The sequence below is a fragment of the Impatiens glandulifera genome, chromosome 1 (genome assembly GCF_907164915.1).
Source record: "Impatiens glandulifera chromosome 1, dImpGla2.1, whole genome shotgun sequence".
NCBI classification, from domain to species: domain Eukaryota; kingdom Viridiplantae; phylum Streptophyta; class Magnoliopsida; order Ericales; family Balsaminaceae; genus Impatiens; species Impatiens glandulifera.
The window spans coordinates 9,498,289-9,518,809 of record NC_061862.1 but is presented as its reverse complement, the minus strand read 5'-3'; the positions used below and the strand labels follow the sequence as shown (position 1 = coordinate 9,518,809).

The 20,521-nt window shown below is 28.8% G+C and overlaps 1 protein-coding gene across 1 annotated transcript; it reads left to right on the top strand.

Annotated features, from left to right (window-relative positions):
* Nucleotides 1-13,488: 13,488 nt before the first annotated feature.
* On the top strand, nt 13,489-16,061 carry LOC124921258 (external alternative NAD(P)H-ubiquinone oxidoreductase B2, mitochondrial-like). Its single transcript, XM_047461888.1, has 10 exons — nt 13,489-13,617; nt 13,717-13,978; nt 14,045-14,251; nt 14,329-14,579; nt 14,673-14,892; nt 14,981-15,085; nt 15,170-15,436; nt 15,522-15,643; nt 15,723-15,842; nt 15,936-16,061. The coding sequence occupies exons 1-10, from the start codon at nt 13,529-13,531 to the stop codon at nt 16,021-16,023; spliced, it is 1,731 nt and encodes a 576-aa protein (XP_047317844.1). The 5' UTR covers nt 13,489-13,528; the 3' UTR covers nt 16,024-16,061.
* Nucleotides 16,062-20,521: the final 4,460 nt, after the last annotated feature.

Sequence of the window (20,521 nt, the reverse complement as noted above, 5' to 3'; positions counted from 1 at the left end):
TTTCTTGAAGCTCGATTACTGCATTTCTTGAATGATAAAGAAAATGAAGCATTTGATAATGGCGGCAATGACAGTTATGGATTGGCTTTTGGCCGGCCGGCCAGCCGGTCTATATGTGATATTACAGTTTTAGCCTCTATTTGGCCGTCTAAGAATAATTCGAGGAAATTAGAGATAATTAGGGAAATGCCACATGTATATATCTTTTATCTATGGAGTTATAAAATTGGTATTTTTTTTAAAAATTATATATATTTTGTTTAATTTTAAATATTTGTTTATAGGAAAGAACAAACAAGTTGTACTTCATAAAGTAAAATGAGAATAAATTAAATATAAAATTTAAATATTTTCATAAAAATAAAATAAAGTTAGATCAAAATGAGAATAATAAAAGAATAAATTTTGTTTCAAAAATCTTAGTATACAAATAATTAAAATGAGAAAAAAAAAACTATAAAATTATGTTAGTTACATTTTGTTTCACAACTTAGTATTATTTCATAATATTTGACCAACTGAAATAAATCAAACATAAAATAGTTTATATTTATTATCCTTTTTTATATTAATGAACTCAACAAAAAGTTATTAATTAAAAAAAAAACTAAATTTTCGTAATAATAAAATAAAATTAACTTTCACTCCAAGTTAAGACATAGTTTTTGTTCTCTTACAATATTATTTTGACTTATTATTTACTTATTAATATGAAATAAATAAATAATAATTATTATGATAAAATTATGTCTAGTTTTAAAGCCTTAATGTAGTGTTATTTCATAATATTTAACTAAGGAATTGATTAGTCTATTTAAAATATTCAAAAAAAATTAGATAAATGTTGTTATTAAAAATATAAGGGCTGTGAATTTTCTTTTCACTATTACTTTGTTCTTAATATATGAAAACTATTTACAAAAAAAATATTTTTTATTTATGCTCACCTTTAGAATATTATCTGACTTGCACTTTAATATAGTAAAATTAAAACTTTAATATTGTACGTGTTTGCTTTAAACCTAGTAACTTAGAGTAATAATCTCATTGGTAGAATATATATATATATATATATATATATATATATATATATATATATATATATATATATATATATATATATATATTTTCATATATATATATATTTTCATCTAAGCAAGTTTTGAAATTCATCCTTAATATTAAAATATCAGCAATATTAAAATATGTATTAATTTTTTTGTTTAACATTAAAATCATTTTAATAAAAAAAAATAAAGGACACGAAATTAAACAAATACCAAATATTATCTTTTTCAAATACTATTTTCTTATGAATATTTTACATCAAATTATCTAGATCATATTAAATAATATTTCCTCACTTCGTTCTACCAATAAATTTCATTCACATATTTAATTACAATTATCTTTAGTTACTCGATCCACCTCTCACAATTAATCTCGTGAACTGAATCTCAATATTTTAGTCAAACTATCTTATCATATTATTGATTTTTTTTTTTTTTTGTTAAATCAACAATCATCTCTCTTGATCTTTAATTGACCTTTCACAATTAATTTCCCAAATATTTTACACTCTAACTATCTCGTCATATTTGTAGTGCCCCGATTTTTTTGGCTCTATTTTCAAAAAGATTAATTTTAATTTTAAATCATGTTTTTTAACTCCGATATAATTCTAAAAAATATTTGTAAATACTTTAAATAAATCGGGAAATTCAACTTTAATACGTAGAGTCGTTACTTATTTTTTTAAAAATTAGGAAAAATATTTTCCGTTGTATTTAAACGAATTTTAGTGATTGTATTTTACGATTCAGGGTTTGGTTACACTCGAGAAAGAATTTTTGCGCTGATTCTTTTGTGTCCGTCATAATGATCATCTCTACTTAATTCGTTTGTCAATTTTTAAATTTAAAGTTTTACACTTTTTTTAACAGATTTATCTCAATCCTAACCATTAAAGATATTAAAAATTATGGATTTAAATCATACATATAAATAAGATTGGATCAAAAGATGTAGCTGTTGAAATTTATTAGATGTATGTTACGGAAAATAAGATCTTATCTTAACATCTATTCAGGATGTTCATGCATTTAGCGAATAAAAGCATTATCGAAAAGGTGATACCTTTGATGCGTGAATTCGGTATATCTTGTAGTATAAAGGATGAGAGCCCACGTGTTCCTCCTCTAATTGGTCCATACGAGCTCGTCAAGATTTAGTTGACTTAGACTGCCAGGACGAAAGAACAATAGAAGCAATCTAATTGCTTATGGGAAAAGAATGAGGTTTTCGATTACCGCTTCTCTCTCTCCCAAATCCCTATTTAAGCTGTTAAATTAGAGAGTCAGGGCAAGAGAAAACCAAAAGACGATCTTTTGGCATTCCTCCGTTTTGGAATTAATATTCATGATAAATATTTTATTTCATAAATAAAATATTATTTCTATCATGTTTCCATAATCAATTTACCATCATTAATTATTTTATTTCATAAATTAAATATTATTTCTATCATGTTTCCATAATCAATTTAACATGGTTAATTATTTTATTTCATAAATAAAATATTATTTTTAATTATTAATAATATCTAATATATTATTCATAATTGAATTTTATTCTCATTAATCTATTCTGCCAATTCTAAGTGTATGACCTCATAGGACCCAATTATAATAGCTATGAGTTTAACCTCATTAATCGTAGTTGACTTCTAGCAAAGCACTGCGACTCCTAACATAATCAGATTAAATTATTACCGTTAATTGTCCTATCCAGGTTTAGTCATTGCACATTAAATTAAAAGACACATTTTTTTCAGTAGGCTCTTGGCATGGGCTGACTCAGGTCAAACATTGATTAGCAGCCTCAACAGAGGTCTACAGCAGGTAGGGAACGTGGGTGTGCGCTGGATCTACGGTCGATGAGGGATTATCTTGGTCGCGATGAGATCGGAAGATTGGCGACACATGCGAGAACCTAAAATTCTAACTTATGGGTAATTAAACCTAAGTTACAACAACATAACAATAACTAATACCCGTTTTATTAGTGCTAAATAATACATTGTTTAACTTATTATTTTAATTAATATTTGTTTGTTTTTATCTTATTTTTAAATAGTCAGAGTTTTAATTATTTTGAAAATTTATCAATACAATATCTTTTTTAAAAATAATTATTTAAAATCTCATAATTTTGAAATAAGCGATCTCATAAATTAATTATACTTGTTAATTAAATCTCATAACTAGCATTCTTGTCGAATTTCGGACGAGATTAAGAATAATATTAAGCGTTTTCAAGAATTTATCAAATTAAACCTTTTTTAAATTTGAGCGTTTTCAATAATATATCAAATTTGAAAACCTGAAAGTTAGATAATCACAAGCAAAAATTACATATAATAAAATATTATCTTGACTTACACTTTAATATTGTCACGCCCCGAACCAAGGCGTGCAGACGCCGCATGTCATTAGCCAAATATAACATGCTAAGCTAAACAAAAGAACTTCTTTTAACCATTCTTACTAATAAAAGAAACACAAAACTTATCCAAATCAGTCTTCCATTACAACTATTTTGGTCAAATTATTTCTAGTTCAAAACAGATGATGACTCTCATTTTACCAAAAACCTTCCTTACATATTACACTTTCTATACATCCTTACTAATACAAAAAGAGAGTAACTCTTTACCGGCTAGTCTATACTACTATAGTCTTCCGTCTCTTAATCCATTTGACTAGTCCTTGTTCTTATCTGAAAAGAATCCATTTAAAAAGGATGAGCTAAACACGCTCAGTAAGAAAATCAAACCCTTCTACAACTGGATCAAGAAGCCAAAAATAGGTTAATAGGTTAACCAACTACTAAGTAATTAAGATTCTCATTGGACAGAAAATAATATACTTTAGTAATAACTTTGGGATCAAGATAAAGTCTGAATTATCATAATAATTTAATAAGCCATCTATCAAGACTTTTAAGTCTTGCATAGATGCATTAGCCATCAACCAAGACATAAGCGTCTTGCGTTGATGCGCTATCAATCAAGATATAGGTCTTGCATTGACGCATGGGCCATCAACCAAGACATAAGTGTCTTGCGTTGACGCATATAACCGGTGTAAGCGACAGTCGATGCACAAATAGTTCATTATTAGACAAACAATACAAAATCAAGTCCAGAGTAATAAAAATAGTCCAATCGACATAATTATGTAAAACTTCATTTTCAAGTCCAAATCTATCGTAATCCATTTCATTGTCGAAATAATACACTCAATCTGTTTAAAAACTCATTTCTCATAAACAATTCTTTTTATCAAAACCCATTTCAAAATCATCCATCATAAACCCTCATTTCATCAAAACCTATTTCAGAATCCTCAATCGTAAACCCTCATTTCATCAAAACCCATTTCAAAATCAACTATTATAAACCTATCCTTTTATCAAAACAATTTCAGAATCATCTATCCTAAACTATCATTTTATCAAATTCATCATCAAAATACACATGCATTCTTGATCCATACATTTATAAACTCATTTAACAATAAATCTGTAACCCTAAAATCTGTTTGATGAAAACCAACATCTTATACCCAAAATACTTATACATATATATATATATATATATATATATATATATATATATATATATATATATATATATATATATATATATATATATATATTAATAACTAAAACTGTAGAAGAATAGATTTCCTTACCTAATTTCCCATAAGCTCTTAGTTCTCTTTATTCCTTTCAACCAAACTCAAATCTACAAACCCTGATTCTCTCTCTATGTAGTTAAAGAGTAAAAAAATACAAATGATCTCCAAGTTTAGGATTACATGCATTGAAAGGTTATTAGTTAATGACATTTGTCATTTACCTAGTATCTTAAACCCATTTGCCAATTCTCTCTCTCTCTTAGAATAGTCCAAGTGTCATTCATGCCTCTTGTGTCACTTATTTCTTTTAAAGTAAAGGAGGTTTCACCCACATGTTAAGCCACTATCATTAAAATATGAAGTCTTTTATTTTTTTTTAAATTTGGATATTACAATCTTACCTCTTTAAAAAAAGTTTGGTCCTCCAAACTTAACTTCCAAATAAGTGTGGGTACTTGTCTTTCATGTCCTCTTCAAGCTCCCATGTAGCTTCTCTTTCTGTATGATTACTCCACTAGACTTTGACATATTTAATAACGCGTCCACGAAGAACTTGTTCTTTTATATACCCAATTCGTATTGGATGTTCCTCGTATGTTAAGTTTTCCCCAAGTTCTAGCGGAGTGTATTCAATCACATGATCAATATTATGAACATATCTTCTCAGCATGGACACATGAAAAACATTGTGTACATCTGCCAAAGATGGGGTAGTGCAATCTCATAAGCAACGTCTCCCACTTTCCTTAATATCTCAAACGGTCCTACAAATTGAGGACTCAACTTTCCTCTTTTGCCAAATCGTATAACACCCTTCATCGGAGACACTTTCAAGAACACATGCTCTCCGATATTGAAATTCAAGTCTCTTCTACGATTATCGGCATAACTCTTTTGTCTATTTTGTGCAACAATCAATCTTTCTCTAATCACACGGATTTTATCAATTGTCTCTTGCACTATCTCGGGTCCCATTAGCCTTCGTTCACCTATCTCATCCCAACACAATGGTGATCGACATTTACGACCGTACAAGGCTTCATAAGGGGCCATTTGTATACTCGCCTAATAACTGTTATTATAGGCAAATTCCACAAGAGGTAAATGGTCATCCCAAGATCCACCATGGTCGATAATACAAGCACGGAGCATGTCTTCCATTATTTGATTTACCCTTTCAGTTTGCCCATTAGTTTGAGGATGAAATATTATGCTGAAGTTCAATTTAGTTCCCAAACATTGATGTAGACTTTTCTAGAAATGAGAGACGAAATGACTATCTCTATCAGAAACAATAGATGCTGGTACACCGTGCAATCGTACTATCTCCCTGATATACAACCGTGCTAGATTATTCAAAGAAAATCCAATTAGAATAGCTAAGAAGTGAGCCAATTTAGTTAACCTGTCAACAATTACCCATATAACTGAGTTGTTCTTCTTTGTCCTCGGTAGTCCTAACACAAAATCCATCGATATATCCTCCCACTTCCACTGTGGAATAGGCAAAGGTTGTAGCAAACCTGCGGGTCTTTGGTGCTCAGATTTTACTTGCTGACATGTTAAACATTCTGAAACATACTTAGCTATTTCTCTCTTCATATTGTTCCACCAATAATGTTTCTTTAAGTCTCAATTCATCTTTGTACCACCAGGATGAACTATGTATCTGGAGAAATGAGCTTCTTCTAGCACCTCTTTCTTTAGAGCTTCCTCATTAGGAACACATAATCGGTTCTGAAAGCGTAAGACCCATTTTTATCTACTTCAAATCCCATTACTGACTTTGATTCCACATCTTTCTTAACTTTGATAATACGAGGATCATTTAGTTGTGAACTCTTGATCTTTTCAATTAGGGTAGGACGGATCACAATATTTGAAATCAGACTTGACACCTTTCTTGATGGTTTCCTACTCAAAGCATCAACTACAACATTAGCTTTTCCAGGATGATAATTTATCGACAAATTATAATCTTGAATCAGTTCAGACACCTTCTTTGACGCATATTTAATTCCCTTTGAGTGTAAATATACTTCAAGCTCTTATGATCCGTATAAACCTCCACTTTTGTACCATATAGAAAATGTCGCCAAATTTTCAATGCAAACACAATTGCTGCCAACTTGAGATCATGCGTAGGATACTTTCTTTCATGTGGTTTGAGTTGTCGAGAAGAATAAGCGATAACATGATTACTTTGCATTAAAACACAACCCAGTCCTGTATGAGAGGCATCACAATAAACATCAAACCCTTCATCTTCTAACGGTATAGTGAGTATTGGAGCTGAAACCAATCGCCTTTTGAGTTCTTGAAAACTTTCTTCACAAGTTTCGGACCACTCAAATTTTACACCTTTTCGAGTTAAGTTAGTCAAGGGTAATGATAATGCATAAATTCCTTCTACAAATCTCCTATAATAACCCACAAGACCGAGAAAACTACGTATCTAGGTGACAGTAGATGGTCTAGGCCATGTCATTATTGATTTAACTTTTTTTGGATCAACTGATACACCATCTTTAGATAAAACATGACCTAAAAATGTAGTGTTGTCTAGCCAAAATTCACATTTAGGTAATTTAGCATATAATTGATTTTCTCTCAATGTTTGTAATATTATTTTTAGATGATCCTAATGTTCCTCCTTGGTCTTTGAATACACCAAAATGTTATTTATAAATATTATCACAAAGTTGTCGAGAAAGGATTTGAACACCCTGTTCATTAAATCCATAAATGCAGCAGAAGCATTAGTTAATCCAAACGGCATCACCACATATTCATAATGTCCATATCTGGTACGAAAGGCTGTTTTGGCAATATCGTCTGACTTGATTCTCAATTGATGATAGTCTGATTGAAGATCAATCTTACTAAACACCTTTTCTCCTTTCAATTGATTGAATAAATCATCGATTCTTGGTAAATGATATTTATTTTTGATCGTCACCTTGTTAAGCCCTCTATAATCAGTACAAAGTCGCATTGTCCCGTCTTTCTTTTTCACAAAGAGTATTGGAGCTCCCCAAGGTGAAACGCTTGGCCTGATATATTCTTTTTTCAACAATTCTTTTAATTGTTTGCGCAATTCTTTCAACTCAGCAGGAGCCATACAATATGGAGTCTTCGTTATCGCTGATGTTCCTGGTGCCACTTCTATTGCGAATTCTACTTCTCTTTCTTGAGGTAATCCCGGTAGTTCATCTGGAAATACATCCTGAAATTCCCTTGCTACTGGAATACTTTCAATAGGTTGTTCTATTTTCTGAGTACCCCATAGAACTACTAGGTAACTTTGACATCCTTTTCTAAGCATAGTTTGAGCCTTTGTAGCGCAAATCATTCGTAGAGGAGTGATGTTACTACAACCCTTAAAAGAAAATACAGGTAGTCTCGGAATTTGAAATGACACTTCCTTTTTATGGAAATCTAATACAACAAATTTTCTTGATAACCAATCCATTCCGAGTATGACATCAAATCCATGTATATCGAGTACAATAAGGTCAACTGGTAACACATTGCCTTCGATACAAATATCACGAGATTTATATACTAATTCGTAATCATTTTATCACCTAACGGAGTTTCAACTAAGATATCATTTCTAGATTCAGAAATCCAACCATGTTTTTTCACAAAAGATTCAGGTACAAACGAATCTGTAGCACTGGAATCGAATAATACCAAAACATAAATAGATGATATCAGTATAGTACCTGAAACTACCGCGTTCGAATCTTGGGCTTGTTCTTTGTTAATTGAAAACACCCGTGCCTGGATTCTTTGTGGTTGATTCGGTCGACTGCCTTGACTATCCACAAACTTCTAATTTGATGCTCCTTTAAATTCTCTAGAATTATTTCTAAAACTCCCCTTTTGTTGTGGACAGTTAGCCTTCTGGTGATCATTCTTCCCACAGATGATACATGCACCAGGAAGCCATCGGCAATCCTTTGTGTCGTGATTTCTATGACAATAAGTACATTGAACACTAGAGTTTCGCGACCTATTGTCCCATGATTTCGGATTCACCATCGGACCTTTACATCGGTCTCGGTTTCTTGATGAGAAAGATCCTTGAGAAATAATGGGAAAACTTCGTTTCCTCGCTTGTTCGTCCACAATCAGTTTAGTTGTATTTAACTCCCTCTCAATCAATAATGATTTTTCAACCATTCCACTAAAAGTAGTAAGCTGAAATGGAACCACTATCTGTCGAATACGAGGTTATAAACCCATCTCGAATTTTCTTGTCTTGCCCACCTCATCTCCGATCCATCTTCCAACAAACTTGGCGAGTTCTAAAAACTTGGCTTTATATTCTGACACCGTCATCGATCCCTACTCAAGTTTTACAAACTCCACCTCTTTTTACTAACGAGTGCTCGTGGGAAATAGTTATCATAGAATAAATCTTTAAACTTATTCCATGACATAGCTGTAACATCTTGCTCATGCGTCATCCTCTCCGCTTTCCGCCAATCACGTGCATTGCCCTTCAGTTGGTACACAACGAATAACACTTTTTCCTTGTCATTGCACTCCAGCACTTCAAACACCATCTTCATCTCCTTCAACCATTTCTCAGCTTCCAAAGGATCCATCTGTCCCTCGAAAGATGGTGGAGCCAACTTTTTGAATTCCTTGAAATTTTTATGCACTACACTCTTTTCTTGTTGGCGATGTTGCTCTTCTCCAATTTTCTCTGTCTCATTACTTGCATTATGCCTTTCAACATTTGAGTCAGTCCTATTCCTTTTCCTTCAAGGAAGATTCGCAAATACTTCATTATCGTCCATGCCTATAGTAATTAAATCACTCATAAGTTTGATATCCTAAATGATTTGAATACCTAATTTCATATTTGAAGCAAAACAAACTCTTAATCTTTAACTTAAAGTTTATGCTCTGATACCACAAAATCTGTCACGCCCCGAACCAAGGCATGAGGCGTGCAGACGCCGCATGTCATTAGCCAAATATAACATGCTATGCTAAACAAAAGAACTTCTTTTAACCATTCTTACTAATAAAAGAAACACATAACTTATCCAAATTCGTCTTCCATTACAACTATTTTGGTCAAATCATTTCTAGTTCAAAAAGATGATGACTCTCATTCTTACAAAAAAACCTTCCTTACATATTACATATTTTCTATACATCCTTACCAATACAAAAAGAGAGTAACTCTTTACCGGCTAGTCTATACTGCTATAGTCTTCCGTCTCTTAATCCCTTTGACTAGTCGTTGTTATTATCTGAAAAGAATCCATTTAAAAAGGATGAGCTAAACACGCCCAGTAAGAAAATCAAACCCTTCTACAGCTGGATCAAAAAGCCAAAAATAGGTTAACCAACTATTAAGTAATTAAGATTCTCATTGGACAGAAAATAATATACTTTAGTAATAACTCTGGGATCAAGATAAAGTTTGAATTATCATAATAATTTAATAAGCCATCTATCAAGACTTTTAAGTCTTGCATAAACGCATTAGCCATCAACCAAGACATAAGCATCTTGCGTTGACGCATTATCAATCAAGACATAAGTCTTGCATTGACGCATGGGCCATCAACCAAGACATAAGTGTCTTGCGTTGACGCATATAACCGGTGTAAGCGGCACTTGAGGCACAAATAGTTCATTATTGGACAAACAATACAAAATCAAATCTAGAGTAATAAAAATAGTCCAATCGACATAATTATGTAAAACTTCATTTTCAAGTCCAAATCTATCGTAATCCATTTCATTGTCGAAATAATACACTCAATCTGTTTAGAAACCCATTTCTCATAAACCATTCTCTTATCAAAACCCATTTCAAAATCATCCATCATAAACCCTCATTTCATCAAAACCCATTTTAGAATCCTCAATCGTAAACCCTCATTTCATCAAAATCCATTTCAAAATCAACTATTATAAACTTATCCTTTTATCAAAATAATTTCAGAATCATCTATCCTAAACTATCATTTTATCAAATTCATCATCAAAATACACATGCATTCTTGATCCATACATTTATAAACCCATTTAACAATAAATCTGTAACCCTAAATTTTTTTTGATAAAAACCAACATCTTATACCCAAAATACTTACCTAATTTCCTATAAGCTCTTAGTTCTCTTTATTCTCTTCAACCAAACTCAAATCTACAAACCCTGATTCTCTCTCTATGTAGCTAAAGAGTAAAAAATACAAATGATCTCCAAGTTTAGGACTACATGCATTGAAAGATTATTAGTTAATGACATTTGTCATTTACCTAGTATTTTAAACTTATTTGTCAATTCTCTCTCTCTTAGAATAGTCCAAGTGTCATTCATGTCTTGTTTCACTTATTTCCTTTAAAGCAAAGCAGGGGTGACTTACATGTTAAGCCACTATCATTATAATGTGAAGTCTTTTATTTTTTTTAAATTTGGATATTACAAATATAATAAAATTATAACTTTAATGTTGGTGTTCAAAGCAATTGAACCTGATATCTTAAGAGTAATATATTCTCATTGGTACAATAGTTTTGTCATCTAAGCAAGTTTTGTAATCCATCCTTAATATGTTAATATCAGGAATATTAAAAAAATATATATTAATTTATTTGCTTAACATAAATTCATTTCATTACAAAAAAAAAATTACCAAAAAACCCACTAATAATGAATAAAAAAATGAAATTATTAGAATAAATGAAAATATCCCACTCTCATAATGTTCTGGCCAAATTCTAAGAGATAATTAACTCATATAAGTTACTCATTCATAATTATGAAACAAAATACTCACTTAACAATGCTACTATCATAAAACAACCAAATTATTAATCCTAAAGATTATCAGAAGAACAAAAAAAATAAAGATTGATCACATGATGCATGCTCATTTTTATATAGTTTATTTAAAAATAGTTAAACAACTCTTTTAAAAAATAAAAAGTTAAATAACTAAATAAATATACATGTTTTAACTTTTATAAGTGTATTTAAAAACAAACAAAATAATGGTTTGATTTATTGTATATATGTTACTTACACAATTAATTATTCACTAAAGTCAATAATATTTTCTTCTTAAATTTCACAGTTTTTTATTTTTCATCTTGAATGACATGCTAAGTATCAAAGGGGTAATCTCCATCTTAAAGAGGTAATTTCTCTATGTAGGGGTGTCACTACAAAAATCAATAATTTGTGCTTGAAATACTAAATATTAAAATAACTCTTACTAGGGAATTTATTTAAGAGGTAAAACAATTATTTATTTATTTTTTCCTTTTTTTTTGTTAAGAGATTTATATACATTAAACAAAATACCTATAAGATTAAGGGGAAATCATGTTTGAGTTTTGTTTATTTTTTTTGAAAAAAAGGAAAGAAATCTGAGAGGATTATATGGTAGATCAAACCAATCCTAATAACAAAATTAACAGCATATTTACAACATATTTATTAAATACAAGCTTTATTTTAAAGTGGGGGACAAGTCTTCTTAAACTCTCTAAAAATAAAAAATAAACAATGAGCATTTGAATAAAAATGTTATTTTGATATTTATTACTTGGAGCTCATTTGTTAGTAATATTTTTTTTATTTGTTAGTAAAGGTTGTTTTTTTATATAATTTAATTTAAAATTTTATTATAAATTTTATTTTTCTTCATTCACATTTTACCTATTTTGTAAACATAATTTAATTATATTTTTCATACAGAAAAAAAAATCACTTTTTACTTTAACCATTTTCAAAATTGTTTGGGATTGTGATCATAATAAGTTATTAATTCTAAAATATTTTATTCACTTTTTACTTAAAAAGTTTTATCTAATTTAATTATATTTTTTATACCAAATAAAAATAAAATCTTTTTCATTCACTTTTTTACCAAAAAAAACTTTCATTCACTTTTTACCTAAAAAAGTTTAATATAATTTCGTTTCATTTTTTCTACTAAATAAAACTATTTTTACTTTTTATTTTTATAATTTGTAAAAGTGATTTTGATTATAATGATAATATTTGATTTCACATTTTAGGCTTACCATATTATAATTTTTTTTATTAATAATAAATTGTTGTATTATTTTGATACGAACAAATAAGGATAAAAATCTACATAAAAATTTCTATTTGTTTATAATAAAATATTTATTTTTATTTAAGAATAATTTAAAATGATTTAGAATGTGTAAAAATAATTAATTTATAATCTTAGAAATAAGTTGAAATTTATTTTCATACTAAATGACTACTTACCAAATACCATATATTATAATATATAATAGCCTTAAATTAATTAATATTTTGTGATTATCATAATCAAATTTACTTTTAAAAATTATCAAAATAAAAAAAATGTAATTTTATATTTATGTAATATTAAATATGTAATTAAATTAAATCAAACTTTATTGGTGAAAAAGTGAATAAAAAAAATACTTTTTTTTTATAATTTATTTTGACTTAATTGAATGTTAAGACTCTTACAGTAAAAATCAAATATACATATGGTCCAATTTCCACGACAAATCTTAATTAATCCTCAATAAAAGTCGGGTCATAAACATAAATAAATATATATTTTAGAATTTAAAAGGTTAAAAAAATAATAATAATAATAATTAAAAGTAATAAAAAAAAGTAACGTGGGAAAAGAAAACACGTTAAAAAAAAGTCAAAGATTTGTTTCCCATAATAACATGGGAGAATATATATTTGCTTTTTTGCTTGGCCCTTACTCTATCATTCTTCATACAAAAACTATCTCTTGATATCATTCCATAACTCATAACTAGGGTTTCAAGATATGAGCGGTTTTAGGTTTTTCCGCCGGACTCCTAAACTCATTCAAGAACATCCTAGAGTATGTACTGCCTTACTTCTCACCGGAATCAGGTATTAATTAATATGCATGTTCAATGTTCATTATCGGTTTTTTTATGAAAAAAACATGTTTTCAGATCTAATGGATGTTTTTATATGAACTTGTTGTAGTGGAGGAAGTTTGTTGGCTTTCACAGAACATAAAGCTTATGCTCATTCTAATGAAGGTGATTCAAAGAAGAAGAAGGTGGTTGTTCTTGGTACTGGTTGGGCTGGAACAAGTTTTTTGAAAAATTTGAATCATCCTTCATATGAGATTCATGTGGTTTCCCCTAGAAATTATTTTGCATTCACTCCTTTGCTACCGAGTGTTACAGTTGGAACAGTCGAAGCACGGAGTGTTGTTGAGCCTATTCGCAACATAACGAAAAATGTAAGCTCTTGGTATGTACTTCCTTTCATTCTATTTGATTTCTAACATGTTTTTTTTTATGGGCAGAAACCATTTGATACTCAGTTTAGAGAAGCTGAATGTTTGAGGATTGATGCGGAAAACAAAAAGGTTTTATGTAGATCTAGTCAAGATACTAATTTGGGTGGGGAAGAACATTTTGAGGTTGATTATGACTACTTGATTATAGCACTTGGTGCCCGTTCAAATACATTTAACACTCCAGGAGTTGAAGAAAACTGCCATTTCTTGAAGGTATATAGATGCACCAAACCTTTTATTTGAACTTGTATGGAATCAATCTAAAACAAAACAAATAATGTTAAATGCAGGAGGTTGAAGATGCTCAGAGAATCCGTAGGACAGTGGTTGATTGTTTTGAGAGGGCGAGTATCCCGAGCATTAGTGATGAAGAGAGGAAGAGACTTTTGCATTTTGTTATTGTTGGTGGAGGACCAACTGGAGTGGAGTTTGCAGCTGAACTTCATGACTTTGTCACTGATGATTTAGCCAGTTTATATCCACTCCTTAAAGATCATGTGCAGATAACACTTCTTGAGGCAGCTGATCACATTCTCAATATGTAAGGATTGGATTTCCCATTCTGCCTAATTAATTGGGTTATCCCCTATTTTGATATTTATGATTTCTCTTGTTTTGGCTTGTGTTGCTGTAGGTTTGACAAACGAATCACAACATTTGCTGAACAAAAGTTTCGCAGAGATGGTATTAATCTAAAAACAGGTTCAATGGTTACAAAAGTAACAGATAAGGCAATCACTACCAAAGAAAGAGCAACTGGTGAAATTAAATCCACTGAGTATGGAATGATTGTTTGGTCAACTGGTATTGGAACGCGCCCAGTCATTACAAACTTTATGAAGGAAATTGGACAGGTTTGGCCCCTGTATTATTTACAATTCTCTTCTTTATTATGTTGTGGTAAGTATTAACAATTGCATAAATTTCTTTGTGTTATTGAAGGGAAATAGACGTGCTTTAGCAACTGATGAATGGCTGCGTGTAGAAGGACACGAAAATGTGTATGCAATGGGTGATTGTGCCACTATAAATCAACGCTCAGTAATGGTATGTTTCATTTGTGTTTTTCTTGTAAAATAGAACATTAGTAATTGTGTTCACTGACTTGATATGTTGCCATTTGGAATTCAGGCTGATATAACAGAGATATTTAGCAAGGCTGACAAGAACAAAACTGGGAAGCTGACAGTAAACGACTTCAAAGATGTGATAAAGGACATTTTCGAGAGGTACCCACAAGTGGAGATACATATGAAAAGGCAGCAGTTGAAAGGTTTTAATGCCTTGCTGCAGAATTCTCAAACATCGAGTAAAAAAGAAGTTATTGATATTGAAGTGTTCAAGAATGCTCTTTCTGAAGTCGATACACAAATGAAAAATCTTCCAGCAACAGCACAGGTCAGTCAATCAAATCAATCAATCTTTGTTTCTAAAAACCTCCCTTTAATTTTGTATTCAAATCTTAATCCAAATCCAACTCCAGGTAGCTGCTCAGCAAGGTGTATATCTTGCCAAATGCTTCAATAACATGGAAGAATGTGAAAAGAATCCAGAGGGACCACTGAGGTTCAGGGGAACAGGGAACCATAGGTTTCATCCTTTCAGGTATCACAAAATACATATATATATTAATTACTTGGAATTCAAACTTTAACATATGTTATGTGTTATATAATAATAATAGGTATAGGCATTTGGGACAATTTGCTCCATTGGGTGGAGAACAAACTGCTGCACAACTTCCAGGTGATTGGGTTTCAATTGGATATAGCTCTCAGTGGCTCTGGTACTCAGTATATGCAAGGTATTTCATATTATTTTAAACAAACAAAATATATTGTATTGTGGGTATGGCATGGTGGATCCTTTTGACTCGAATTATTTATGAAAAATGCAGCAAACAGATGAGTTGGCGAACAAGGATGCTGGTGGTGTCTGACTGGGGAAGGCGGTTCATTTTCGGAAGAGACTCGAGTCGTATATGATCGAATCGATATATGATGCTCTTTCCCAGATATGCTACAACAATTCAAACTATATTGAGCCTTTTTCATCCTTCTTTGATTGAAAAAAGAGGAATTTTGAGGAACCTTTAATTTTTTCAGTTTTGTTTGCAGTTTTTGACTTGTTTCATTTTTTATATGCACATGCATATTGTTAGATTATATCATATGCTTTTATTTAGCATTTTATTCTTTTTTGGTGACAGAAATTTCATAGTATTAATATTTAGCTTACTCAAAACAATTTCAAAACTTTTTTTTTTGTTAGAAATATTTATCTATATATTAAATTGGTTTTAAATTGGTTGTACATTTATTTGTATCTGAAATTGCTTCTTAAATTATTTTTCTCATGTAAAATCTAATTGATTTTATAATTTTACAAATATAAAATAAATATATATTTATAAAAAAATTTAAATAATTAATTATTTAAATAAAATATTCATCCAACTAATTTTGTAATTATGACTTTTTTATATTGTTATTATTTAAAATAATTTTATATTTAATTATATATATATATAATTAATAATAATAATATATTACTATTTTATGAATTCAAATGTTGAATAATTTTAAGTAAACTTTAAATTTGACTTAGTTAATCATATATTTTGACTTGTTATTCACTAAGACAATAATGAGTCTTAAAGATTTTTTTTAATTAACATATTAATAAATTCTCACATTCTACAATGTCTACATTGCCATTACTTTAATTTAAGATTTAGTGGAGGAAGAGTCTTTAATATTTAAAAATAATATTTAGTTATAAACTTATTTTTATATTTAATTATGAATATATATATATATATATATATATATTTTAAATTAAAATTGTTTATCAATTTTATATTTTTTTAAAAAATCAATTTAAAAATATCACACCAAAATATATTAAAAATTATAGATGAGTGTAATTGGGCATTACATTTTTTTTATAAATAATTAAATTAAAGAAAAAAAGTAATATAGAGGGTATGCTTAATTTTTAAAGTGTCCGGATTGCCGGGTCGAGAGCTGTGGTTAATTTGGATATATGTGAGAGTAAATGGATACTTGAGTCGGATTGTGGGTTGACCCGCCTGTAAACTTAAAACGGTTAAAAATAAAATTAAAAATACTATAGGTATGGTTCGAACTTGCAATCTAACAAAACAAGTATAATCTTTTAACCAACTAGACTAATAACACTTTATATTTTAAATTCAACCCAAAATTTGATAAACGCGTGACATTTTAACAATATAAGTTCAACTTTTAACTAACTAATCTATATATATATAATGATACTTAATTTTTAAAGTGTCCAGATCGCCGGGTCGAGAGCTGTGGTTAATTTGGATATATGTGAGAGTAAATGGATACTTGGGTCAAATTGTGGGTTGACCCGCCCATAAACTTAAAACGGTTAAAAATGAAATTAAAAATGTTATAGGTATGGTTTGAACTTGCAACCTAACAAAACAAGTATAAACCAACTAGGCTAATAACACTTTATTTTTTAAATTCAACCCAAAATTTGATAAACGCGTGACATTTTAACAATATAAGTTCAACTTTTTAACTAACTAATCTATATATATATAATGATGCTTAATTTTTAAAGTGTCCGGATTGCCGGGTCGAGAGCTGTGGTTAATTTGGATATATGTGAGAGTAAATGAATACTTGGGTCGGATTGTGGGTTGACCCGCCCATAAAAATTTTACCGTAATATTTTTTTCACGGTATTTTATATTATTATTCGTGCAAATGCACGGGATACATGCTAGTATTTATTAATAATCCTATACTGATTTTCTTAAAATGCATTGTATTATTTGTATAGTTCTTTAATATTATAAAAAAATTTATTTATTTTGGTAAAAGTTATTATTATTAAAAAAAATAACTTAAAAAATTGTTTAGGGTATAATGAAATGTATTATATAAAACAAATAGGAAAAAAAATTCACTATACGTATCTATTTGTACAACTAGCTCAATTACTAATAAAATGTCATTAAACATATGTACTATCAAAAATTGGATCATTTAGCCTCTTTGATTAACCATGTTTAATCTTTATTTTTAAATTTATATAATTATTAATTAAATATTAATATATTTTCTCTCTCATTCTTATTTATTAATTAAACTAGGTAATTTTTTTATTTTTAAAATTTTTATTATTTTAATATTAATTTCTCTTTTATATTTCATTTTTTTTATTAGTTTTTATTTCTCATATTTCTTAAATTCTCATTTTTTTTAAAAAATTTAACAACTTATTTATGAATTTTATGTTTTATTGTAATATTTTTTTGAAAGATTTTTTTTTATTTAATTTAAAATAATAAAAATGAAAAAGTATTTTTTCTTATTTAGTTTAATATAAATAAAAATGAAACTAATAATTTTTTATTTAATTTTTATTCACGAACTTATATTAGTAGTAAATGAATTGTTTTGTCTAATATTTGATTATTACTCGGTGTTTGATGAATGAGTTTTTATTATTATTCAATTCTTAATTATTAATTAATTTATTTTTGTGTTGAAGGATTTTTATTGTTGAAAGAATTTTCATTAGGGATCAAACAATTTTAAAATAATTAATAATTAATGTGAATATAAAAAATATATATAAAAAAAGAAGAAGAAATATAGAGTTAAAATAATTAATGATGAATGCTCATATATATATATATATAATTAAAATAATTAACCATAAATACTAATATAAAAATAATAAAAAATTATAAAAAATATAAAAATAGAGGGTTCATTTATTAGTAATAAATGAAATAATAAATAAAAAAGAAAGAGAGAGAAAATATATTAATATTTAATTAATAAATATATAAATTTAAAAATAAAAGTTAACCATGGTTACTAAAAAAGCTAAATGAACCAATTTTTAATAGTACGATTAAATGACCTTTTTATTAGTACATACGTTTAAGTGAGCTAGTTGTACAAGTACATACGTGTGAGCTTTTTTCCAAACAAATATGAACACCCAATCTCAACTCATTACAAGTTATTTTTTCCAATTCGACTATACATTAAAATAAATAAAAAATTGTAAGTTTCGAAAATAATGATTAACTCCAACTGATTTTATTGATTTTTCAGAATGAATTTTAGAAAATATCATAATAATAGATAGTATTATAAATTATACGCATCAAATGAGTAAAATGTTCGACAATTTTTTTCAAACCAGACCGTCTACCAAAATAAAAAAAAATTAAAAAATGATAACCCAAATATGTATGTTTCTCATATAATTGTATTAATTCAAACTTAGCACGCCTAAAGACTCAAACATTACCTAATAAATTTCAATAATATTTCACAAAAAAACTCTAAATATTAGTCACTCAACAACAAAATAATAAAGTAATGAGTTTTCGATTCAACATGCTCGTGACTATTACGACAAACGTAACATTTTATCTCACTTATATATATTTAAATATTTCTTTTCAAATAATTAAAATATATCAATTAATTTAGATCTAATTTAAAATTTAAAAAAAAAAAACAGATCTTTATATTTGCCCTCCACTAACTTTATAACTATTGAGTTGTTCATAATAAACAATCTTTATTATAATTTTTGTTTGTATTAATAATATAAAAGAATAATTTGCTTATGAAATCACTGTCATAAAATATTTTAAGAAAAAAAAAAGACTGAATAAAATATTTTCCCTGTAAGAGGAAGGCATCACCGGAAGGCGGAAAGGGCGAAGGTACGTACGTTCATTCTCTACAAGGCTCGTACGACCAACTTGATTCCAACATTGCCGCGGTCCATAGAAATTGCAGAACTTTGTCGATCATTATGGATTGATTGATTGATTGATGCATCAACATTCTGATCATCATCATTACATTTTAGTTTCAGATCAAATTCAGATTCTTTACGTCAACTCAGCAAAGTGAGCTGCTAAGAACCCTTATTCTGTTCGTTATCTCCTTTTTCTCATTGTGTTATTCTCCAATTAAAAGCTGCAGTAAATTGACGATCACTGTAAACTGGCTTTGGCTGTAGTAACGACAGTTTTAGACTTGTAGTCGAAGTATGACTTTGCTTTTACTGAATTTACCGCATGGATCATAATTTCTAATCAGCGAGTATGGAACAAAATTTTATGCTAAAAACTGTAGATTTTTTTTTGGGTATGCTAGATCACAAGTATTAGTATGGTGTTTATTAAAATTTCTTGTTGAGGAGGAAAAAATCATGGAATTGAAGCTTATCCAGCTATATTGATAAAAAAGAAGAAGAAGATATTACTACTTACTAGTACTGGTTGCTTATTTCCATTTTCTACACTTTCCTCTTATTTGTTGATTTGGCACCATTCATCAGTTTATTTGTGGATGCATAAAGATTGTAAGTGAATCGTCTGGCCATAGCTTTTGTTATGATGGAGCCAATACAATTTTCATGTGTAACATATTTCATTATGCTTTTAAGGCC

Excerpts from the sequence above, each read along its gene's own strand:
- LOC124921258 (XM_047461888.1), top strand. The coding sequence starts at position 13,529 with ATGAGCGGTTTTAGGTTTTTCCGCCGGACTCCTAAACTCATTCAAGAA. Across the intron at positions 13,979-14,044 it reads TTCGCAACATAACGAAAAAT|AAACCATTTGATACTCAGTT; the intron begins GTAAGCTCTTGG and ends TTTTATGGGCAG. Across the intron at positions 14,252-14,328 it reads AAAACTGCCATTTCTTGAAG|GAGGTTGAAGATGCTCAGAG; the intron begins GTATATAGATGC and ends TGTTAAATGCAG.